The sequence below is a fragment of the Pelodiscus sinensis genome, chromosome 1 (genome assembly GCF_052426305.1).
Source record: "Pelodiscus sinensis isolate ZL-2025 chromosome 1, ASM5242630v1, whole genome shotgun sequence".
Classification (NCBI taxonomy): domain Eukaryota; kingdom Metazoa; phylum Chordata; order Testudines; family Trionychidae; genus Pelodiscus; species Pelodiscus sinensis.
Genome location: NC_143052.1, coordinates 41,718,658 through 41,744,362, shown reverse-complemented (window position 1 = coordinate 41,744,362; position 25,705 = coordinate 41,718,658). Strand labels below are relative to the sequence as shown.

At 40.2% G+C, this 25,705-nt stretch overlaps 1 protein-coding gene and 1 long non-coding RNA gene across 6 annotated transcripts in view; one reads left to right on the top strand and one right to left on the bottom strand.

Moving 5' to 3' along the window:
- LOC142829264 (uncharacterized) overlaps nt 1-17,288 on the top strand; it is a 32,350-nt gene extending 15,062 nt beyond the window's left edge. Inside the window, exons 2-5 of the long non-coding RNA XR_012903702.2 lie at nt 15,519-15,711; nt 15,868-15,967; nt 16,804-16,911; nt 17,156-17,288. This is a non-coding gene — a long non-coding RNA (uncharacterized LOC142829264). The remainder of the gene's footprint in view (nt 1-15,518; nt 15,712-15,867; nt 15,968-16,803; nt 16,912-17,155) is intronic.
- Nucleotides 1-25,705, bottom strand: part of POT1 (protection of telomeres 1) — a 150,861-nt gene that overhangs the window by 60,018 nt on the left and 65,138 nt on the right. For 4 of the 5 annotated variants that reach the window (XM_075928408.2, XM_025184410.3, XM_075928396.2 and 1 more), the window contains 2 exons: nt 6,476-6,606; nt 2,053-2,139 (listed from right to left, as the gene is read on the bottom strand). In XM_075928408.2, the coding sequence (XP_075784523.2) occupies nt 2,053-2,139; nt 6,476-6,606 (218 nt within the window). The remainder of the gene's footprint in view (nt 1-2,052; nt 2,140-6,475; nt 6,607-25,705) is intronic. The other variant, XM_075928414.2, reaches the window with a different exon arrangement.

Here is a 25,705-nt window from a genome sequence, read left to right as displayed (position 1 = left end):
CACTGTGGACAGCTCATTGTGGTGAGTTTAGTGAAAATGGATTATGATGGCACTCTGAGGGCACGTCTTCAATTGCCATGCTGGAGATCACTCTTCTGGCATTAGATTGAGCAGGTCTAGTTAAGACCCATAAATTGACTGGTGAAGGCACTTTGTCTGGTGCCTGTACTTCTTGCAATCACGAGGAATAAGGGAAGCTGATGGGAGAAAACCTCCCTCTGTGAAGATGGTGCCAAGCTCGGCTTTAAGGTAAGCAGACTCCAGATACAAATTTTATGTAGCTGGAGTTGCGTACCTTAAGCCAACCTTCCAGGTCTAGTGTAGACCTGGCCTGAAATAAAGCCAGGTAAGGGCTGGGGTAAGGGCATAGATATTGTTTTCAAAGGGAGGAAGCCCTGGAGACACCATTCTCTACCAGAGTAGGGAACGGCTTAAGGGAATGGACTCAGAGACACTATTTAGAGGGCACTGAGAAGGGCCCCTGTTAAAATCTGTATCCTAGAAAAGGTTTGTGTTTGATTGCACACAGGCTGTGAGACTTAGCCAGAGGGTTGAGTTGCTGAAGAGGCTTTGGACTAGAGTGAGGGTAAACACACACACTTGAGGGGCTGTTCATGAGACGTGAGTGTCACCCTGTTACAGTCCCTAACATTAATTAAATAGTTGTGCATATGCTTAAATAGAAAGCTAATAAAATAAATGACTAAGACCAGCTGTACACAGCCTCACTTTAGGAATGATTTGAAGAGAATATCCACCAGTTTCCAAAATTGGAGGCATTTAAAGAGACACAATTTGGACAATATGCTGTTCAAGCTTTTCCATACAGTTCTGCCAATGCACTTATTTATCAAGTTGCTGACACCTCCATTGTGCAGATAATGTTAATCTGTAGGGATAATTTCCAGCTTGTAAGAGTGCATCTAAGGCAAATGTATTAGCCCCCTTCATGACTATGTGCCATTAATGCAGTGGCCTCAGTCCAGGTCCTAGTAGACAAGGTGTCCACCCTGTAAATGGTTTCCACAACTCCAAAACACACGTCACAAACAGTGCCATTGTGATTGTTGGCATCCTTAGTGGCAGACTCAGTAGACAATAAAGGATGGCAAAATCATTGATACTAAATGATTCAACTGTTCAGATGGTCCCACCAAGTCAGGATAGGGTAGCATGGAGAACTACCATGATGGATCAAACTTGTTATCTGTCTTATCTAGTATTCTGTCACAGGCACTAACTAGTTCCACATGGCTTCACAGAAAGGTTAAGGAAACACTCCATAGGTGGATGTGGGACAATCTGCACTCAGCAAGGTTTCATACTAATCAAAAATAGCTTAGAAATTGTCCCCAGCCTATATTGCATTCTCGTCTCTGCTTCTCCCAAAAAACCTTACGCCTGTTTTTTTTTTTTAAATCAGGGATGACATAGGTATTGAAGATGAACTATTCTTTAATTTGTTTGCCTGACTGAATGTTGTAATGGCGAAGAACTACCTATTTATTAGTTATATAGCATCCTTCAGCACAACTCATATACTGCATGTAAACTTTCAAGCAATATCACTTGCCAGTATTACTTCTGAGCTGATGCTGAGACTAATTTAAAAGAAAACTCTTTGTAGCTTGTACTAGATTGTTAGCTTAAAAATTAAGTTGGAATTCAGGAGCAGGAAAAATACTGTAGATATGAGCAATAGATGGCAAAATTCTGTGGGTCTTTAAAAAGTGTCAATATTTTCAAATATTCTGGGATATCAAATAGAAACAATTCAATTTTTATAGATATTCCTTCAGAGTAAGTAATATTCAGCAGGTCACACCGATACACATAATATAAAAATATCAATTAATTTAAAATTATAATTATTAATTGTAAATTATTGTATATCTAAATTAAATATCTTCAGCTATTCAAAGTGTAACTTAGACAACCAAAACATTCATTACAAAAATTAAAAACAGCCTCTATACTGTATCATGGAATGCACTAGCTATGGCTGAGAAACTACAGCTTACTAATAATATTCCCATCTACTCTCCTCAATACCTTTTCTTTTGCCTTGTTTCCTCTTGCTGTGATGTCTAATTGAAGTCCCAGTCCTGAAAGATGTTCTGTGTGGGCAGTTCCCTGTGTCTACATGAAGTCCAATTAACTTGGATTAGGGAACAAACTTTAGTTTAAGGAAAACTAAGCAATGATACATTAGTAGTTAATTAACACAATAAACCTATGTATTCAAAAAGTGTGAATGGTAAATTATTTAGATTTAAATACCTGAATGAAAGTTATACACTGGTTAAAAACAATTTGCATTTAGATACAGTACAAACTTTTCATTACAGGACAAATGCATAACTATTTACTTTTCCAATTTTTTCATTCTAGGTACATTACAGGACAGATACACCTGATTAGAGGACAATAATTCTGATTTAGAGAAACTTACAAAGCATCAAGACTTATTTTTATAAAAATGCATTTGTATCAAAATGTCTATTTTCAGATCAAACCTTGAGCTCTTTCACCCAGAAGAGACAAAAAGAGTGTCATCCTATCCTAGTGATTATGGCAGAAGATAGGGAGGTAGGAGACCTAAATTCAAGTTGTATGATTCAGAGGGATCTTAGATGAAATACTGTTCTCAATCAGGCAAATCAGGGACAGGACCCTGTTTCTCCCACATTCCAGACCAGTGCCATAATTACCAGACTACAGGGAGTCTCCTCCCTGATTCACAGGGCAAAAATGTTGTTGAAACTGATGCATCTCAGTTATGTTTCAGCTTTGATAAACTTTCTCTTAGCTGAAAATATCCCAACCAGCTCTAGTTCCAGTACTTACAAGATGATGTTAGTAAGGCATTCATGGGAGCAATATAAAATGAACTCCTGTGAACATATGAAAAAGTATACCAAAATATAAGCGGGATAGCTGTAGGTTCCCACTCTATTATCACTGACAACACGATTAGCATGGACTTTTTCAGTATCAGAATAAAAACAACAAAGATTCAACACTGAAAAGGTAAATAAAATGCATGGTAAACTTAATTCAACTGTTCACATGGACAAGTTAAAATAATTATGTGGGCCAATATAAGATTATTGACAATTTCTGCACATAACTTTTCTACCAATTGGAAAAATGTTTTTTTCCCCTCTGTGAAGGGGTACGCCTTTGTTCCTGCTGGAAATGTTCAACCTGGAGGCAGGATATCAAAGAGAGTCATGCAGCTCAGTCCAGGCTGGCTGAGGAGGAATGGAACATGCTCTGGGCTCCTGACTGGGTATTACTGGGAGCTACAGGTGATGGAGGCTGAGCTAGTGGGATTGACAGTGGAACCCCTGCTGGCCCCGGAGGATCAGAGTAAGGATGTTAAGAGGCGAGTAACTGACTAATCGTGTACTCAATAAGGGAAGGTGCTCTGTCCTGGCTCATGTCGGTTTAGGAGTTACCCCTGCTGCGGGTCTGCAGTTTAAATGTACTAGGAGCTGGGCATGCAGGCAGCCCGGCTTCTATTACATTTAAATTGAAGAGCCGCAGCAGGGGTAGATCCCAGACAGGCGCAAGCTGGGACAGGACTAGGACCACTGTGGCTCTGCATTTTAAATATAATAAGAGCTGCCCGGCTCTTACTACATTTAAAATGCAGAGCCACAGGAGGGTAGGTCACAGACCCAGCGCAAGCTGGGAATGAGGAGTCCTGACTTCCACCGGGTCCAGAACTGCTGTGGCTCTGCATTTTAGATGTAATAAGAGCTAGGCAGCTCTTACTACATTTAAAACACACAGCTGCAGCAGTCCCGGACTGGCATGATCTGGGATTGAGCCAGGCTTGCTCAGTCTTGGCTTGTGTTGGGTCCAGCAGCCTCTGTTGGCGGGCTGGGACCCTCTTGTGGACAGGGGCCGTGGACAGCCCGGGCCACTGCCCGAGCCTCAGGGCAGCCTCCCATACCGTCACCCACTGGGGCAGGCAGCATTGTGGAGACAGTGCTGGGGGGAACCTGCTTTTAAGCCGCCTCCCACCAACACCAGCTCCTGTTTCCCCTACCCTTGCTGCCTCTGTATTAGAGGCAGCAAAGTGTGGGGGGAGGTGAGTAGTTGAGCAGACTACTCGACTATTCGCTTGCCATCCCTAGATCAGAGTGAGCCAGAAGACCAACATCCCCAGGGAACTGACAGAGCAGGAACCACTTTTAGGATGCGATCCAGGGATTGTGGCTGTTAAAACAGGAAACCAAGTGAGAACCAAGGACTACTGGTTTTATAGGGCTCTGGATTGGGACCTGGTGCACCAGGGTAGGTTCAGTCCCTCTACCCTGCACTACACTTACCACAGTGCTTGGGGTAGGACAGTAGTACCTATTCTAACCACATGTGCCATAACCCCTTACTTCCCACTTGTGACCTACACCCCATGACAGGGTTCATATAGCATGCAACATTCCCACTTAACAGTCAATGTTAAAAGATAAGAAAACTGAAATTGCTGAACAGATAAGGTGGGTGAAATCATATATTTTATCGGACCAATTTCTGTTGATGAAGGGGACAAGATTTCAAGCTACACAGAGCTCTTTCAGATCTGGACCCAGACACACGGAGCTCTTTGTAGCTTGACAACTTGTCCATTTCATCAACAGAAGTTGGTCCAATAAAAGACGTGACTTTACTCATCTTGTATCTCTAATGTTTTGAGACTTCCAAGGCTTCAACACAGTAAAAAACATTCTATTGAGGAGACATTCCATCCTGACTTCTGCGCTGACTGCTGGTGAAGGCCTTTCACGCTGGATTTTCAGCCAGCAGTCACCACTCTCCAGCAGCCCGACTTTGAAGGTAGCTCTGCCATGAGCAGCATAGAATAAAGTGTAGAAATACCACAACTCCTCCTACAATAATCTTGACCACTCCACAACTCCTTTTTGGTTCAGGATCCCTACAACATCAATTTTCAGATTTAAATACAGGAGACCCTCGCGATTTGTGGTTCCATGCATTCCTTATGGTTGCTGAGGTGAGTTTGGGAGCCTCGGGGAGCTCAGCTGTGGTTCCCAGTATTCACAAATTTTGCCATTCACGGTGGTGTCAGGAACCCATCCATAGCAAATTACAAGAGTTTTCTGTTGCTAAATCATGAAATTTACTATTTTTAAAATACTATGAACATGAAATTCATCAAAATGGACCATTAATTTGGTAGTGGTTCTAACTACATATTCTGAATAGCTGAACATTATTTTCATGTAGTTTTAGTGTGAATAACAAGGTGTTATACAATATGCAGGGTGCTGATATAGTGCAACATTTGAGACCATATGTTTCCATTGTTAGGCAGAAAGCTAAATTTCCTCCCCATCACTGTGTTCCCCACAAAGTAGTAAAAGGCACAGATTTATCACTAGTAACTAATGCAGTAGAAGATACAGATATATCTGTATTAATTCATTAAATATTAGCTTACGTCACAAAATTGCATTACAAATGACAGTAACAGAAATATAATTATGCTAAACAATCTTTCAATCTTGTTATCAAGATGCATGCAATTTTCGTTTCCTGAAACATGAGCAAATCAAGTGATTCTGTATCTAGACTAATCCCAACAGAACTCCTTTCCCATTAAAAGTCAATGTGAAAAGATAAGAAATATCTCTGACCCAAATGATCATGCTAACTCCTATTTTAATTATTATAGTGGCACAGCAGCACCACTATAATTAAGGTTGTGTTTAAAGTGTGATCTTTTAGTCCTCTTAAAATTGGCATGCTTAGTCAGATTCTTTTGAAATGTAGTACACCTTAGAAAGCAATAGGAATGGTTCAGTGACTTGATTTGAGGTCATTTAAACTAAAGATTGTGAAGAGGTATAAAACAGTCATTTTTTAACAAGTTTCTAAGTTTTGTGTCTTATTAACTTTTGGCTCGGAGCTAGAGACCAAACTATTGTTTTAATGCAGATCTCAATTGAATTTTTGCCCATGGGTGGTGCATGGAACTCATTAAATCTTCGGGCGATCCAAACAGAGCAGTATTGAAGAATATGTACATTTTTATAGTACACATGCTCCAATACAGACAAAACAGCTAAAGTGTTTCTACTGCCACCATTTTATAGAGGTCTGTAGCTAGTTCACTTTAGACCAGTCATCAGATTTATCTAATATGCTCCAGAGCTGGGTTCAGAGCAACTAGCTCAAAGAATTCTAATAGACTGAAGAGGCATGATTTTCATTTACACAATCCATGTTGGCTATTGCTAACATATTCTGTTCACATAGAAATCCTATACCTATTATAAAACTACCAATAGAGTGCCTATAAGTTTTTTAATCAATTTAGTCTTGGTTCATAAATGAGCGATCTTCTTTATTCCGTATTGGCCTGAAGAAATTTCAAATATGAATAAAGCTATCCCCACAATGCTGCAGTCTTCCTCCAAACACAAATATATTAAAAACAACGTACCTTTATTCTATGAAATCGAACAATATCTCCAATTTTGTAGATTTTTGGAAGGGCATCTAGATTTCCATTAAAAAGTGTGCATGTTAACTTCACATTTGATTGGTCCACAATTGTTACAACTGAACAATAATCTGTAAAATACATTAAAAATAAATGCATAATAGATCTTTAGGACATTTTAATAGTCGCATTTGGATTAACACATAAATTAAGGGAGCAATGCTAACATAAATAAGAAAATTCATCCCATTATACACGATGTAAAATGTCAGAATAGCTCATGGTTGCTCCAGCCAACGACTCTGAGACAGAACTCCCAAGTTCTATTCTTTGTTCTGAAATTGGTGCACTAAATGATTGGGGGAATATCAGAGTTTTACAAATCTGTTTCCTCATCTATAAAACGAGGAAAGTTGTGAAAAATAGTTTTTCAATATGCTTTGAAGAGATAAAGAACTGTGCAATGTTAAGAATAAATTTAAATATGAATTATTCCTTGTCCCTTTCCGCCCTCCCCCAAGGTTGCAGGCACATACCAGGACTTTGAGAGTTTATTACCTTTCAAGGACTGTAAAGGTTTTTTGTTGTTGTTATGGTTTTTGTTAAGGGAGATGGGGTGGGTAGTGCTAGAGATCCAGGAAATGGCATTGCACTTCTACAACAAACCACAAGGTAAACTCAGAAGACTGTATGACCTTTATTTTACCAAATGAGAACTGTAACAGTATATTATGTATATCACTGACTTCCCTAAACAGAAATGTAAAAGAATATGCTCAGTTGGACATCTTTAAGTGAGAAATCTGCAAGGAAGTAATGGTGAAATTGTCTTAAATTTGGGGGTTATTTGGTACTGCTAAGTATTGTGCACTGGTATAGGTGTAGTGTTATGCTGCATTGGCAAACCATGAAAAACTATGCTTTTACTGGTATAATTTATTAGCACTTCTTTCCCTGTAGTAATGTGAGACAAGCTATTCTGGTAAAAGCAGAGTTTTGCTGATATAACTGTGTCTATAGTAGGGGTTTTGAGAGCACAGCTCTGTTAATCACATATTACACCTCAATCACATCCCTGAGTGACATAGCAATGCCTGCAGAAGTCTGTATTATAATAATGATCAAAGCAAAAGGTAAAAATCAGCAGTTCTGAATTGCTTGAGATGCAGATATCTGATCTGATTTTCACTAAGGTTTTTGCTTTTGCAAAAGCTAACTTTCAAATCAAATGACTCGAACTCAATCAGGTACTGTTGTAGTACTTAAAATATAAAGATTTATATAATCCCAATTCAGAATTTAGGAATCCCCAATTCAGAATTTAGGAAACACTGCTTAAGCCACCAGAAAGTTGTCTAGATTTTTTTTAAATATAAACACAAAAATGCATAGATAAAAACGTTTATATTTTTCAAAATAAAACAAATATACCAAAACAGAAGATTCATCATAACCTATAAAGTAAGTAAAGGTTAAGGATAAAGGGAGGAGAAATTACACATATGTGCTGTGTCTGCATTAATCACTGACCTCTGAAAAAACTGAATTTCTCTGGTATTCCCCTTTTACAGAATGTCAGCCATTGTCAGCTGCCAGGTCAACTATACCACTGAGCCACACATCAATGGTTAGCCGGGATTGACTTTTACCCTTTGGTTTTAGCAACCAAAATATACATTGGAACCACTCCACCTTATTAACTGTTAACCTTCAGATATCAGGAATATATCCAACAACAAAATTTAGCATCCAAAATCAGATTAATCATTTGACTAGAAGCTCTTGATGGAGGCACACTCCCACAATACGTATGTACTAACACAGCACCAACAGAGTTACATTTCCAATATCTGTCACCAGTTCTGAGGACTACTACCATTAAATTATGTGGGGACCAGTATATTAAAAGATGTTTTCTGATGAATAAGCCATAATCTCAAGTCTTCAGTTGTTTTTTTTAACATTAGATGTAATTGTATTCCATTGGGTCAGAGAGAATTGTGTATCCTAATCTCTATTCTAAGTAAGAATGTTAAAACGGTTATTCATTTAACCATTTTAACTCCACGCTTGCGCCTTGACCTCTGTGAGGTTCTACCTCTGACCTCTCTAAGGTTGGGGCTGCCCCAGCCAAGCATGGCTGGCTGCTGCTGGAGGTCACCGGTGGGGATTAATTGACTGGTTAACTGTTAAGCTTACTGGTTAACTATTTTAACACCCATAATTGCAAGCAACTCTCACACTATTAATCTTTGGCAGAGTATTTTGCATCAAAAAATTATAAAGTAATACCATTGGCTGAGTAAATCCATGAAGTTTCCTCTAAAATAATAAAATGTTATGGATGTTCTGGAGTTTCCAATGCATCTGGTTTAAGATACATTTGTAAGTTAAATGCTTTAATTGGAAATATTCTCACACTCAAGAGCAGAGAAAACCTAACTGTTGCAGAAGATCTATAAATGTTTTAAATAAATCATTATCAATTAGCTGTAACACAGTATATTTAGTCTTCTTTTTAGCAATTCCCCCACATCATTTTACTATAGATTTTAAGGAAAGGATTGCTCCACAGAACCATCTCTACACAGAAGAATTAATGGAAGAAGAGTTTTCTGGCCAAGTTAGAGCTGTGAGACAAATTAGATCATATTGTGGGAGATTGGGAGCCATCCAATCCATACTAATTCGATCCTATAAAGCCCAAAAGGGGAGAGAAGCTACACCAATTCTCATTGAATCTGAACTCAAGGTGATGTCTGCATGGTCACATATAGCAGTCACAAAAATGATTGGCATAACAAAATAGATATATAATTTTTCAAGTTGGGAAAACAAAATTTTCTCAGATATAGAGGGAGCTGTAATTTGTTCAGAACCAGTCTAAATTCCACACTTACACCTCAAAGAAGCAAAATGCAGGACAATGTAGCACTTTAAAGACTAACAAGATGGTTTATTAGATGATGAGCTTTCGTGGGCCAGACCCACTTCCTCAGATCAAATAGTGGAAGAAAGTAGTCACAACCATATATACCAAAGGATACAATTAAAAAAAATGAACAAATATGTTCAGTCCTTTGGGTACGATGTCCATTTTCTTGCACTTGGATAGAAAGATGATGTCTGTCTGTATCTGTGCGAGTTTCTTCATATGGTTGATGGATTTCCATTCCAAACGGCTAAATGTAGTGCCTTGCATGTAGAACTATTCTACATGCAAGGCACTACATTTAGCCGTTTGGAATGGACACATGCCTTCTGGAATGCTGACTGAACCACAAGAGACATACAAATCTTTAGTGCATCTGGCATGTAAATATCTTACAACATTGCCATGTGAACACCTGTTCTCACTTTCAGGTGACATTGTGAAAAAGAAGTGAATACATTACCATCTACAATTGAAAAAAAAACAAACTTGCTTGTCTGAGCGACTGGCTGAACAAGCAATAGGATTGAGTTGGCCTACAGACACTAAAGACACATTGATTTATTTTTGAATGAATGTTTTTGTACATAATTTCACATCCATAAGTTCAACTTCTATCATAAATAAATTGCACTGCAGAACTTATGCTAGGTGAACTGCAAAATACTAATTTTTTTCACAGGTCAAAGATTTGTAATGAAAAATAAGTATAAAGAGACCCATACTGTATACTTTTTATTCTGTGTTGTACCTGAAATAAATATATTTGAAAATACAGAAAATATCCAAAACTATTTAAATAATGGTATTCTATTATTAACAGTGTGAGTAATCATGATGTTTTAAATCATGTGATTAATCATGATTAATTTTAATAATTTTACAGCCCTAAAATATTAATGAAGCTCAATAATTAAAGAATAATTTCCCTTTATCAGACACAATAGATTCCTTTACCAGATTGATAGCCACCATTAAAATAAAAAACCCTCTCTATTTTAAAGCCAGTAGTTTTTATCTGACTGGCTAAAATAAAATATGCAAAAATTTAGTTTAAAAAATGGGACAGGGCAGAAATGCACTTCACTAGGATTTGCCCAACAGTAGAAAATTAGTACGTTAGTAATATTTTACCTAACTAGACATAAATCAAAATATAACAGATGGAAAATTAAACTCCTTGTTAGGCATTAATGTTAATTGTGAACAATTTACCTAATTTTTTTGTATGAATAAGTGCAAATTGCCTAGGAGTTTTATTAGAAAAGAAAAACTGCTACTAATTCTATATTAAGTCTTTAATCAAAAAAAGTAATGAATATATGCATTTATATAATCTGCTGAAATACTTGCACAGAATTCTTTCCTTTACTTGCATAATAAATGTTTCTAAGATCAACAGTTTTTAAACTAACAACTGAACTATGTGCTATTTAAAACTTAAATTCAAGTAATTATTGTTATCTGTAACTAATATAATGTTGCTAATCAAATTATTGGTATAGTTGCTCCTAAACCAGACACATTAATAAGTCAACATATACCTGGTGGCCAACAATTTTTCTGTAAATCCCACAACTTTAAAATGGTTTTGCCAGATGTATAACATGTAAGGACATACCAAATTCATGGGCTTCACAAATGCATCATGGACCATGAAATCTGGTCTCCTCTTGTGAAATGTGCATAGTCTGCTTTTACCCTATACTAAAGATCAGATTTGTGTCTGCCCGGTATTATATGCAGGGGCGGATATAGGGCAGGGCGAACGGGGCGGCCGCCCCGGGCCCTGCGCTTAAAAAAGCCCCGCGCATGCGCCGTGGCAAGGGGGGGGGGGCGCGGAGTTATGCTGCCCAGGGCCCCGCAAAACAGTCATCTGCCCCTGATTATATGTATTTCACGGGGGAGACTAGCATTTCTCAAATTGGGGATCCTGACACAAAAGGGAGCTTCAGGAGGTTGCAAGTTTATTGGTGTGCGGTTCATGGGGGAGATCCATTGTATTTCCTTTTTTCTACACTGCTGCTGGCAGTTGTGCTGCCTTCAGAACTAGGGAGCTGGAGAGGGGTAGCTGCTGCTCAGGAGTCCAGCTGTGAAGGTAGCAGTGTCACAAGCAGCTGCATAGAAGGAAGGATGGTAATGCCATATCCTGTAACTCTTACTTCTGTCTTTGGAGTTGTCTGGCTGGAAAGTGGTGGCTGCTGATGGAGGGCCCAAATCTGCAGGCAGCTGTGTAGAGAAAAGGATGGCAGTACCATACCATTGTACTGTTGCACAGTTGCTGACAGTAGCTCTACCTTTAGAGCTGGGCTAGTTGGCAGCAGCTGCCATTCTCCAACTGCTCATTCTGAAGGCAGCACTGCCACCAGCAGCAGCAAAGAACTAAGGCTAGCAGTACTGCAACACTCCCTACAATAACCTTGTGACCCACTTGCAAATCATTTTTCAGTCAGAACCCCTACAATTAAAATGCTGAAATTTCAGATTTAAATAGATGAAATCATGAAATTCACAATTTTCAAATGAACCAAATGGTTCACCAACATAGTAGGGCCCCAATAATACTGTGTATATGCATTTCTTGTGAGGCGTAATTGGAATTCTGTAAACAGCAGATAAGGAACTTATTTTCCAAGAACCGACATTTTCTTAAGGTACTATCTTCAGAAAAATAACATTAGGAAAATATGTCCTAATAAGCAGAACATAGGGAGCCAGGTAATCACTTTCAGAATTCCAATGTCCTTTGCAACATCATCAATGTAGAGGAAGTGCATCATGGAGGAGGGGTAAAGAGAGAGGAAAAATATTAAACATGCACCATCAAAATCTCGGATTCACTTTTGAACCAAAATACTGTGTTATACAAGAAACATACCTTACTTTCTATGAAACCAAAGCAAGAAAGGAGAGATTACTCACCTCTGCAGTAACTGGAGTTGTTCAAGATGGATGTCCCTGTGGGTGCTGCACCTTAGGTGCTTCAGTGCCGATGAGCCCAGGACAGCTATCGTTTACATCAGTACCCCTGGCGTACAGAGGGAGCCGGTGTGTGTTCTATATAGGCTACTGCGCATGCACGACCTTCTTTCGCTCCGCTCCCCGCCCCCGCTCCTCAGTTCCTTCTCTGCCCTGGAGATGATGTATCTTGAAGCAGAGGGGAGGAAGAAGGGTGGTGGAACACCCATGGGGACAACCATCTCGAATAACTCTAGTTACTGCACAGGTGAGTAACCTCTCTTTCTTCTTCGAGGACTGTCCCCGTGGGTGCTCCACCATAGGTGATTATGAAGCAATGTTCGTATGAGGAGGTGGGAGTTTCGGATACTGAGATTATGAGGCCGTGAGTATTGTGTGGCCAAACTTTGTGTCCATGTCTGCAAAAGTTTGCAGTGCGTAATGTCGTGTGAAAGTGTGTATTGAGGCCCATGTTGCGGTGCTACAAATGTTTTCCATCGAGACTCCTCATAGAAATGCTATCGTGGCTGCCATTGCCCATGTCGAGTGGGTCCGTACAGTTGTTGGTAACTCTTTTTGGGCTATGGCACATGCTAGTTTGATGCAACTAGATATCTACTTTGACAGTCTTTAATTTGATATAGACAGTCCCTGCAACTTCTCTGTTGAAGAGATAAAGAGACGTGGAGTTTTCCTAAAGGGCTTAATCTGTTACAAGTAAAATGCTAATGCCCTGTGGCTATCCAAGGTATGGAGAGCTGCTTCTTTGTTGTCCTTGTGTGGTTTAGGGAAGAAGACAGGTAAGTATATGGGTTCGTTACAGTGGAATTCGGTAAGTACTTTGGGGAGCAATTTGGGGTGGGTTCTAAGCATGACCTTATCCTTGTGGAATATAGTGTAAGGTGGGTCTGCTGCTTGTAAGGCAGAAATGCTGAATAGATGAAGATTTGAGTAAATTTTAAGGCCTGCCACCTGTAATGGAGATAAGTGATGTAATATAGCACTATGTACTCTTGTCAATGCTGTGTAGAATTGTAAATTGAAGAAAAATGTTTGTAAGACCATTAATAAGGGAAAAGCTGTTTAAAATGTAGTTTTCCAAAATGGAGACCAAAACTCCATTTTGTACCTGGAACTTTCCAGATTTGTCTTTTACAATTGGGTATGGCATAGAATGTGCAGGTAGAATATTTGAGTTCAAAACCTGAGCTACCTGTCAGTTAAATTTGCATAAACATGAATATGTATGAGCATTCCTATTAGCCAATCAATTCAAACCACGCTGGAAAAGCATCCTTGCCATGTCCAATAAGTTTAAAACATCTAGATAATGAATATGCATGAAACCACCCTATATAAGTTTGGACCGAACGTCAGTTCGTGCTGGTTCCCGGACGTAGCTGGGGCCTGCAGCGTGGTGTGTTTTGTCGGGTTAGTAGAGCATCCTAGCCTGGGCTCTTTTCAGAAAGAATACCTTAATTGTATTTGTCATATACAGAATCTGTTAGTATCTTAATGGTACTAGGTATCCTTGTGGTACCGAACATCTTTATGGTGTTCTAGTCTTCTTCCTTGGGTTACATGACGGAAGGTCATTTTCCTACTTTTAGTTTAGTGTAGTTTAGTTCTTAGAATAGGATAGATCTCCCATGTGTCATCGACAGGTGCGTCGGTCAACGTAAGGTCGGCCGTCATCGTGTTTGTTCGATGGGTGCGTCAGAGAGTGTAGGGTTTTATTTTAGGATTAGAATAAGTTAAGTACAGGGTCTACCATCGCCGGTTCAAGACGCTACCGAAGAGCGTGAAAAGGGCTGACGAGAAAACGATCCGTGGAAGACGAATCGCCGGTCGTCGTTCCCAATTCCTGTCTTCGTGGGACTATCCTGCCTCGAATCGTCCGACGAGGGATCGCCTGGTTGTTCCTCGCCCGAGGCTCTAAAACAACCAAAGGCTTGAGGTCACCAGCTTCTGCGGCTCCACTATCGTCGAAGACTCTGGTAATATTCAAGGATTTGAGGGGACTTCCCCTTCTTATCCTTTAGGTTATTGTAGAATGGGGACTGCCCCCGGGTTAATGTTAAATAGAGATATTGTGTTTTAAATTTCTACTTTGTCAAACAATATAGTCCTGTTGTTATAAAATTTATACCTGGACTTATGTTTTTATTTATTGCGGTTTTGCACTTTAAACGGTGAATAGATATGGATAGAGGTCCAACCTGTTTTACCATCCCTAGAGGATTGGGAAGTGCTGAGCACTTCTCTGAGGATTGCCCTCTTACACCTTTGGCATCCTTGATCCGTTGGTACTTATTAAAAGTATTCATGTAACATGCTATTTCACCTATTCGTTTAGCGGATGTGATTGCTATCAGGAATGCAACTTTCATAGAAATATGTAGGCACAAACAGGTGGCAAGAGGCTCAAAAGGTTTTACTTTGACTACTTTCAGTACCAAATTTAAGACCCATGCTGGGATTGAGTCTTTGTGGGGAAGAAATAGGATGTATAGGTACTGCATAAATTGTTTGATTGATAGGCGTGTGAAAACTAAGTGTGTTTGGCTTGGCGCATGCAAGGCGGAAATGAATGCCAAGTGCACTTTCATGGTATTGAGGGAGAGACCCGTGCTATGTAATTCTAACAGGGTATGTCTACACTGCCACCCTAGTTCGAACTAGGGTGGCTAATGTAGGCATTCGAAGTTACAAATGAAGCCCAGGATTTAAATATCCTGGGCTTCGTTTGCATCTTGCCAGGTGCCGCCATTTTTAAATCCCCCTTAGTGCGGACTCCGTGCCCGCGGCTATACGTGGCATGGAGTAGGTAATTCGAATTAGGCTCTCGTAGAACGAGGAGTAATGGTAGTTCGAATTAGAGAGCCTAATTCAAACTACCTACTCTGTGCCGTGTGTAGTCGCGGGCACGGAGTCCGCACTAAGGGGGATTTAAAAATGGTTGCGCCCGGCAAGATGCAAATGAAGTCCAGGATATTTAAATCCCGGACTTCATTTGCAACTTCAAATGCCTACATTAGCCACCCTAGTTCGAACTAGGCTGGCAGTGTAGACATACCCACAGATATTGTAAAATGCAAGATACGTCAGTATGAGGAGGTTCACATTTCTGAGCATATGTCTCTCTTGTTGCAGGTCGTCTGGAGTTGGTGAGGACGAGTTGCACCGGTTCTGTGAATGCCCTGTCTGATGGGAGTCAGCCAGCAAGCATCCACGCCCACAGATGTAATCTGTGGATGTGCGGATAGGGGATTTAATTGTTTTGTTGAGTCAGCAGCATACATACTGACGGGAAGCGATATGGTGGCTGTACACTCATCTGCAAAAGGTATGGATGCCATGTTTGTCTGGGCCAGTTGGGTGATAAGTATCACTTTGGCCCTGTCCCATCTGATTTTGAGGATCACTTTCTGTATCAGTGGGAAGGGAGGGAACGCATCTGCTAAGTGTACGTTCCATTCTATACTGAAAGCATCCCCCACAGACTCTGGACCTATTCCTGCTTTGGAGCAGTAGCATGGGCATCGGGAGTTGCTGCTGGTCGCGAAGAGGTCTACAACTGGGAAGCCCCATTTCTTGAAGAGGTGATTGAGGATTGTTTTCTTCATCTCCCATTCATGATTCTGGGGAAACGGTCTGCTAAGCTTGTCTGCCAGTATATTGTCTTTGCCTGGTAGGTATGTCGCGGTCAGCTGTATGTTCCGTGGAATGCACCATTCCCAGGGTATGCCTACATTACAGCACTAATTCGAACTAACTTAATTCGAATTAGTTAATTCGAACTAAGCTAATTCGAATTAGCACACCTAGACCCAAAAACTAATTCGAATTAGCGTGCCCACACTGATTGGACGCTGGGTCGCATTTAAGGGCAGCTGAAACCGGTTCCGGCAGGGCATCAGGTCAGTAGTTGCTTTGTGTGGCTGCTGTCTGAGTCTCGTGCTGGACAGGTGGTACTCAGCTTTTCCACTTGCTTGCCTACCTCGCTGAGGGACAGCAAAGCGTTTTTCTCTCTGCCTGCCTGTGTTGGTGCTTCCCATTGGGGACATCGCTACACTTGGCACCATGGAGCCAGAGCATGCTGCTCCAGCTTTTGGACTTCCTGCTGAAAGCCTGCCAGCAATGGGTGGAGGCTGCCTTGCACCATCTGGTGCACGTCAGCCCCCTGCCTCTCCCCCTGGCCTCCCCGGGGGTTGTGGAGGAGCGGCAGCAGCTCCCCAATGCCAGCGTGCCCCGTCGCATCTGGCATCTGGACACCAGCAGCAACTGGTGGGAACGCATCGTCCTGGAACACTGGGGAGACCAATAGTGGACCCAGAACTTCAGGATGAAGGAGGACACCTTCCTGGAGCTCTGCGAGTGGCTCGCCCCTGCTCTGCAGCGACGGGACACTCGCATGAGGCCCACCATCCCTTTCCAGAAGCATGTGGCCATCGCCCTGTGGAAGCTCTCCACACTGGACAGCTACCAATCTGTTGGGAACCAGTTCGGCGTGGGGAGAGCCACCATCGGAGCAATACTCATGCAGGTATGGCACCCACCGGTCACTGGAAAGGGGGGCTGCAAGGAGGGGATGAGCTGCCCCAGGGAAAACGGGGGAGGTGGAGGAGGCGAAAGAGCCCGGCACTGGAGGGTTTGGTCTGTCCCGGCCATACTACACACCACCTGTGGGGGTTGCTTCCGGGAGTGGGGCACGGGGAAGTGCCAGGGAACGAACACTCCTGGCCACCCAGGCGCCCCAGTGATTCACGGTTTGCTGTGTCTCTCTGCAGGCGGTAAAGGCCATCAACTGGGTGCTGCTCCACAGGGTGGTCCGCCTCGCCGACCCGGACACGGTCATCCGGGGGTTCAGTGCCCTCGGCTTCCCCAACTGTGGGGGTGCCATCGACGGGACGCACATCCCCATCCGTGCCCCGGAACACCAGGCCTCCCAGTACATCAACCGCAAGGGGTACTTCTCCGTCCTCCAGCAGGCCGTGTCTGACCACCGGGACATTATATCCAAACCCATATCTGGTGATCTGTGGTGGGTATGGGTGGAGTGTGCCTTATCACGGGGAGAGCTTCACTTCTTCTCCATGGCGAGGATTTTTATCTGGAGCGCTCTGGCTCTCTTGGAGAAATTTGTCAGTTTCTGACAGTGAGGGCAGCTTTCAATAGGGTGGTGCTGCCCCAGACAGCTGAGGCACTTGTCGGGTCTGTCGGAGACAGATATGGCTGTTTTACAACAAGCGCATCGCTTGAAGCCGGGCAAGCCAGGCATATCCCGCAGAGATCCTGTGATGGGAAGCTTTGTTCTGGGAAGCGACTTGCCGCCACTTCTTCCTCAGGCCTCCAATTTTTTTTTTAAACTATCACAACATTGACAGCTAACTACTAACTCTACTTAACTGACTAATTCCTAAGGTAACTATTTACAAATTAGATGAGATAAGGGTATGCGAGGGAGACTGCTAAAGTTGCGACCGTAGCCGGCAGTGGTAGGGAAGGAACTGGGGGGATGGGAGGCGGAGAGAAGGACCAGTTGCGCATGCACAGTAGCCTGTATTGAACACATACTGGCTCCCTGCACGTTACAGCTAAGGGTACTGCTGTAAAAAAATCTCCATCCTGGGCTCAGTGGCACTGAAGCACCTAAGGTGCAGCACCCATGGGGACAGTCCTCAAAGAAGAATTGCATAACTTCAGCATTTACATTATCTGTGAAAGATCAAATTCAGATCCTATTCCCAAATATTTTGAGGACTGCTGAACCGGAGGGACATCTCAATACAAACAGGAGCCACAAAACGGACACTGTACAGTCTCTTTATCAAACAGATTTCATATCACTTAAGGAATTAAACTGTTAGCTGAAGAGCCTAAGACTTATACTCTGCTACCACATTATTTACTAGAATTTGGAGGCAAAGTCTAACGACTGTTCCAAAGTCACTTCTATAACAAATAGTTTGCATTACTGTATAAAGGATTCTTCCAGTCAGGCTTCAAATCAGTGCAAGTTAAATGCTCTAGAAGAAATCTCAAAGGAAAGAAGAATGCACCAGTTACTACAAATATGACTGAAGACATAGAATATTTATTGTGTTTGGAATAAAACTGTTGTTTGCTAAAAATATATAGACACTGCTTTTGCCATATTCAGGCATAAAGAACAATACATATTGTATCAAAGTAAAAAAGGTAAAAGAATGCAAGGTTAGCACATTTATTAAAAGTGCAAGAAACTTATACTGTCGGTAACATTTTAACTTTTCAAAGATGTAAAACGGGAGGCGGGGGAGGGGAGCAATCTACAGACTGCAGACCACACATTGCTCCTCAGTATAAGCTGCTGGTGGGCCGCCAGACAGGTTGTTTACATTGCATCCACAAGTACGTCTGCCTGCAGCTTCCATTGGCCATGGTTTGCCATTCCCAGCCAATGGGAGCTGTGAGAAGTGGCACGGGGAATTGCTGTTTGCCATTTCCTGCAGCTCCCATTGGACAGGAACAACCAACCAAATATGTGAGCCTGTGCAGGTGGTGATATTCCTCTGGAGTTTCAGAGAGATAGCTATGGTGGTCTGTTTCAGCAAAAAAAAAAAAAAAAGGAGTCTGGTGGCACTTTTTACCTTAGTGAATCTGTTTAAACAATGCCCATACCTCTTGGTTCCTAGAGGAACTGTCGCTATCACTCCTCTTGGAAATACATAAAATCCCTCCTGCACAGGGATATATAAACCAATCATTCAATACAACAGACTCCAAAGATATTAAACTTGATGCAATAATGTTTGTCCAGGATATTGCACAGTAACAAGGAGGGCATATTGTGATACACTCTCAAGGCTTGAAAAATTTATCGGACACTTATTCACCTATTAAAGGGTGATATGAAAGACAGAATGGGGGTAGGAATTGTCTAGAAGATAAGTTTCATAAAAAGAAATTGTCAAGTAATCACTTGATTCCAGCAGCCAGGACATCAAAGAAAATTCTAAATATAGCAAAGCATGCAATAAAATCAAATAGCATCACTATGTTCTTAATCTTATTCATGTCACAATGACAACTGCCGCCAACAAAATTTCTGGGAATTAAATTTTATCAGAATTTTTTTTTTCAGAAAATCTAGGCAAAAGTTTTTAACATATATATGACTCAAAGAGCTGTAGCATAATTACAACCTAGACCAATCAAAGATTGGTAAAAATGGCTAACAATGCATATGACAAAAATTCAGCCCACTGTGGATCTACATCTGTAAATATACCCAAAGTTTACTTTCAGTCATATTTTTAATGGTGCAACCAGTGAGCAATAATTTAGTCTTAGTGGAAAAGGGAATATAATGGAAATAAACTTTAAAGCCACAATGCTGCAACTGACTATGTGGTCGTGGACAGGTCCTTGTATCCATGAGGAGTCATACTGAACTCAAAAGAAGCTTCTCTTGATGAACTCCTTCTAACCGTATGGTTTCATGATTCTTAAGTATGATATGTCAAGATTTAAGTCTCCACCAGCAGTTAGGTGAATTGGTTGTGATAGTTTCAGAAATCTTAACAGATACTCAAAACCTTATGATTTTATTAGAAATATTTACATTTGACATGTTCTTTCTAAAATTGATTTGTTGCCTACTTGCCCTTTTGTTGTCAGTCAATATAAGTTCCAAGAAGCAAGGAAAGAAAAATAAAAGGATGTTGACATTTCAAGAAGTTACATTTCAAACCTAATGTATTTCCAGAGGAAATTACCTTCATAACACACCCATGGCAATATCCTGAAGCAGGACTAAAAAATGTAATCTTTGTAGTTTTACATTGATACTTTAAAAATCTTTCTGATTAAAATCAGAGACTCAATGTTACAGTGAATTCAATTTTTAAAATCCCCTTTTTTAAATTGATAACATTTGAAGACATCTTGCACAGGCACCATGCAGCATAATAATTTGCCAAGTTTGCTTCAGTGACAGAAAGACCACAACATATATTGTATAGAACCGACAAGATATTATGAACAGATATTGAAATAATGTGTCCCTTTGCATATCCTGGACAAAATTCTACTCTCTGTTTCATGGGGAGGCCCTCATCTTTGATATTCTGCTTTTCCTTTACAACCAGGACTTTCACTGACTTAAGTAGGACCTTGGTAGAAAGGAAGTATAAAGGATGAGATATGCTATGTAAAAGAGAATTTTGCCCTTAAATTACGGATCTATTTTTCTTTCTGATTTTAGAGAGTATCAACCTAATTTTTTTAAATTTTAACATGTTTACATTTCAGAAAACATGCTGTGGAAGAGCGTATGAAATAGTGACTATTGGGGTTTTGATGAATGGAGATTCCAACAATTTCAGTTTTACGCTATATGAATGATTATTTTTCAAGTAGAGAGACAAGGTGAGAAGGTAATTTCTTTTATTGGTGGAAAAGACAAGTCTTTGAGCTTCAAAGAACACAACTTTTTAAATAGCTATCAATACACTAGGGCTGTGTCTACATTGGCACCCTTTTCCGGAAAAGGGATGCTAATGGGACACTTCAGAATTGCAAATGCTGCGGGGGATTTAAATATCCCCCGCGACATTTGCATGAACATGGCTGCCGCTTTTTCCGGCTCGGGGCTTTGCCGGAGAAAAGCGCCAGTCTAGACGGGATCTTTCGGAAAATAAAGCCTTTTCCGGAAGATCCCTTATTCCTCTTAAATTCAGGAATAAGGGATCTTCCGGAAAAGGCTTTATTTTCTGAAAGATCCCGTCTAGACTGGCGCTTTTCTCCGGCAAAACCCCGAGCCGGAAAAAAGCGGCAGCCATGTCCATGCAAATGCCGCGGGGGATATTTAAATCCCCCGCGGCGTTTGCAATTCTGAAGTGTCTCATTAGCATCCCTTTTCCGGAAAAGGGTGCCAATGTAGACACAGCCTCGATTTTCATACAGTTACCCCCTCCTTCCAGACGAGTAATTGGATAAAGAAATAGACTAAATGGGGAGGTGACAGACACCAGTACCACAGATAATACTAAGCATGTTATGCAGTGCAGAAGATGCCAGAACTGGGATGTGGCAATCTAATTTAGTAGTCAGAGTTAGAGGATAGGAGTGGGAAGCTAGAGCCACATGCCAAATCAGGAAATAAATCAAGCCAAAGGACAGATCTGGAATCACAAAACTGGCAAGAAAGCAGGGCTTGAAAAGAGCAGCAGCATGCTGGAATAGTACAGGAACAATGCAGGAGGAAGACGAGGAACAAGCCAGAGACAAGAACAACCTCAGCTGCAATTAAATGCAGGACTTTGACTGAAGGAGCCATATCAGGTGGTCTGGCCAGTGAGGCCATTCTGTCACAGCTCAGATGGATTAACTAACCTGCCTCAAAGGCTATGCTTGAATTCCCTCAGCTAATTCTGGGGCTAGCAATCTCAAAGTTCCTAATAGTGGGAATGGTGGATTTAAAAAAAAAAAAAAACGAACAACAAAAACCATACAGACACACAGAATTGTGGAGAGAGTCAGAATGGGTGACCCAAATTATGTTTTCTGAATATAATTCATTTATATGAAAACTTTTATCATTTAAATTTCTTAGGCCAAAAACAGCATCATAAATATAATAGCTCTAGTATATCTTGAAAATATAGTATAAAAATCAAGGTATATCTGGTTTAATACATACAATATAAATATATCTCCATGCATAAAGTAAAAATCAAATATATTAGTTGTAATATATATAATATGTACAAACCTCTGTATGTGTAAATTCAATTCTACATGGGGGACCAAATACTTATTCACTCCTAGTCTAAATAAAGTTAGATTTGGATAAAGATATTTTTCCTAATTATTGTCTAAATATAATTAGGAATACATGTTTTGTAATTTATCAACCACAACAATATTCAAAACACAGAACAGCTGAAGCTTGTTCTTCTACATTTATTCCTGTATTAGTCTACAGTACTGTCAAAAAGGATCATTTACAGAACACACAACTTGTGCTGTTTGACACTCTCATAGAGTTCTATCAGCAATACAAAATAACCAATAGATGAGTAATTCATCTTAAATAAAGATTCCTCCAAATTTATGGTTTAGGCACATTAGTTTGTAGATCTGCTAAAATTATATTGCAAGAGTGTATCACGGAATATGTTGACATGAAAGCGGTGATATTCATTTTAGTTTAGTTTTAGAAGAAAAATATCAAAACATATGCTATGATCTCTGTAACAGCAGATGGACTATTACTAACTCTTGATTCCTGATTTAATCACTGCATCCATTTTTTAAGATCTAACAATTAAGTTACGATATGTCATGATTTTTACAGTCACATATATCATAATTGTCTAGAGGACATACTATTACACTTCCTGCTAACTCAATAGCAGCCAAAAATTATTTTACTTATACGTGTAGAGTTAAAACTTTATAACCACTGTAGTATGGACATAGCTGTAACACTATATAGGTGTTTTATCCCAGTATAGTTATTCCCATGTCAGAAGTGAAATACTCTAAAATGACGAGAGACCTTTTTGACATAACAGTGTCCATACTGAGGATTGAACAGATATAAATATTTTAGTCACACAGACAAAAATCACACTTTCACGGACAGAATTAAACAGATACTAAATTATGTAAATCAGGTTTCTAAATTTAAGAACCATTACAACAGACAATTTACCTTCCCTTACAGTGGTAACTTCGTTTTAAAAAAATCCTTACACTGTACAGAAGCCTTTGAACAACCAGCATAGGCTTTCAATTCACTCAGAATAAATGGAGCAGACATTCTGTCTACTTCTGTGTTTATGGAGCACCTACCACAATAGGGTCCTGAATCTGAGCAGAGTCTTTAAGCAGGATACCACAAACAAATCTTCCCCTCGCAAGTAAAATGAATAATTCATGCTTTGAACTGCTGCTTTGTGTAAGACACACAATAGTGTCATATTTACAACATAGTGTAATTGCATTCATTATTAAAATGTCAAAAAAGAGAAGTTATACACAGTAGCAGAACTATCTATTCCCCCAAGAATAAGTGCTGGGCTTCTGTGCTTTAAATCTTCTTCCATAATTTGTATGGACTATTACCATAACAGACCCATTTTCAACTTGCTTTATCCACTGGTTTGTCTAAACTGAATCACATATACTGTACAAAATAGGGAAAGTGTAAAAGCTCTATTTTCAAGAATAAAGCTCACATGTCATTCTGTTATTCTCCTTAGTTTTACTCGCCATAGCTACAGGCATGAAAATATCAGTAAACCAAAAATAGGTTGTTTTTTGGGTGTTTTTAATGCTGTAAATGTGAAAGACTATAACACATATACATTTGTATACTGTGATACTGGCTGACCAGGCACCAGCTTTCACCAAAGCTTTAGGCTTCAGGCTCTGACAAATTTATCACAGGAAACCAATCTATTTTACCTATGTGTTAATACATCCAAGACAGGTGTTGAACTTATAACAATGTGTTTAGTGTTTAAATTTAATAAATGCTTGTAAGTTTCTTCCTGTATGAATCTAATTTATTATATCTTCATCACATGCTACAAGGTAATATTTAAATTTTTACTTTATAACTGTAAAAAATATTTTCCCATCCAACTTTTCAGAAGGAATCATTTCCTACTTATTAAGAAATTGATAAAAACAAAGTGGGCCATTGTGGGACATCACAACAGGACTGTTAATTTCCCATTTACACCTCTGAAGAGGACATATACGCAGAAAGGCTTATCCCAAAAGCCTGAATTCTGAGAAAAAAATGAACAAGAAAATCTTTCATCTTTTTTGCTGCAGGTTTGAGTAACTTGCCCGAGGGAGAAATCTAGTTAATTAGCCCCAGGTGTTTTCCTGCCTTCATTTTATTGCAGCAGACTCCAGTAGTTCACTCTGGAATGAGAAAACCACTTATCCAGTGTCCTGTATATCTGACTTCCACCAGAGTGTGGAAGACCGCTGGCTTCGGTCTGGCACACGTTTCCCCCACCCCCTTTTCAATACCATGTGGTTGGGCAACTTGGGTCATTAAACAGTGCACTCTGGACAACCCATCGGCATTGCCATGGCAGCTTCCTACTCTATGCTGCACCCAAAACTGGAATGGCTGGAGGGTCACTGTGCATTCTTTTCTTTGTGTCGCTGCATCCTTAAGCCTGTCACAATATGTACAGGTAAATCACAATTTGTAACTCAAAATGGTGATAATTATATAATAAAGTGCCAGTCAGACCCGTACACTGGGGGCTGCGAAGGATTGAATGCACCTTTCATAGTCCCCAAAGTAAGCATGAGAAAGGGAGTCTGGTGTTAGTATATTATAACAAAATCATTTTACCAATCATTGTCTCCACTCAATTTTTTCATTAACTCTCTATGCTCACTCATTGCATGATTGTTTTGAACTCCTTTATATTTAAAAAAATTGCAGTCCACATTTACAAAAAAAAGCGCACACACACACACAAATTTCTGCTTATAGGCCTGCAGTGCCTCAAAAGACTTCAGAATATCCATTCTGTCTCTGGGGATCCTGACTTTGCATCTGGTATACCTCCATGTAAGAATACATCCTTTCTTGAATCCATATTTATAGCTCCTTTATACAGAAAGGAAGCTGACAGTGTATTTACTAGCTCTTTCTTTGATACCAGAGAGTGAGGAATTTCATTCCAATTATTATACACAATGACCATTTGCTTTGAAGATAACACTCTTCTTCATTTGCATTCCCCAAGGCTTCATTGGTGTTTGAGGAATTATTTTACTTACAGGAATAAACATAATGTATAAGTTTGCTATTGCATTGTATAGGAACAGATAAGAGAGAACAATAGAAGGGCCCAGGAAGTTTAAACGACCTATATACTCCTTTGTATTCAGCCATTACTTTGATCTATCCAAATAGCAAGTAAATTGTACTGTGGCACTAGACTGACATGGTTTGCCAGTAACACAGCCCTAAAAGACATTTTGTGTTGACTAAAACCCATCACCTTTTAAAACCATGGACCATAACTCATTTGTATATATATGTTTATGTGCTTTAACCTATAAGTAACTCATTTATTTTCACTAGTAAATAAATCCTTAGTTTTCCACATGATTAGCTCCACATGTTGTCTTTGGTGTGAGATCTGAACTGGTCTTGTAGAACTGAACGCAACCTCAATATTCTGTGATTGTTGATGATTGGCAATAAGTGATCACTTGCCTGGGTAGCAGGATAGACTGGATTGTTTAAGGGAAAAGTCTGTGACTCCATGATAATACTGTGCTTCAGCAGTTCACATTTGTGATTGGGCTGG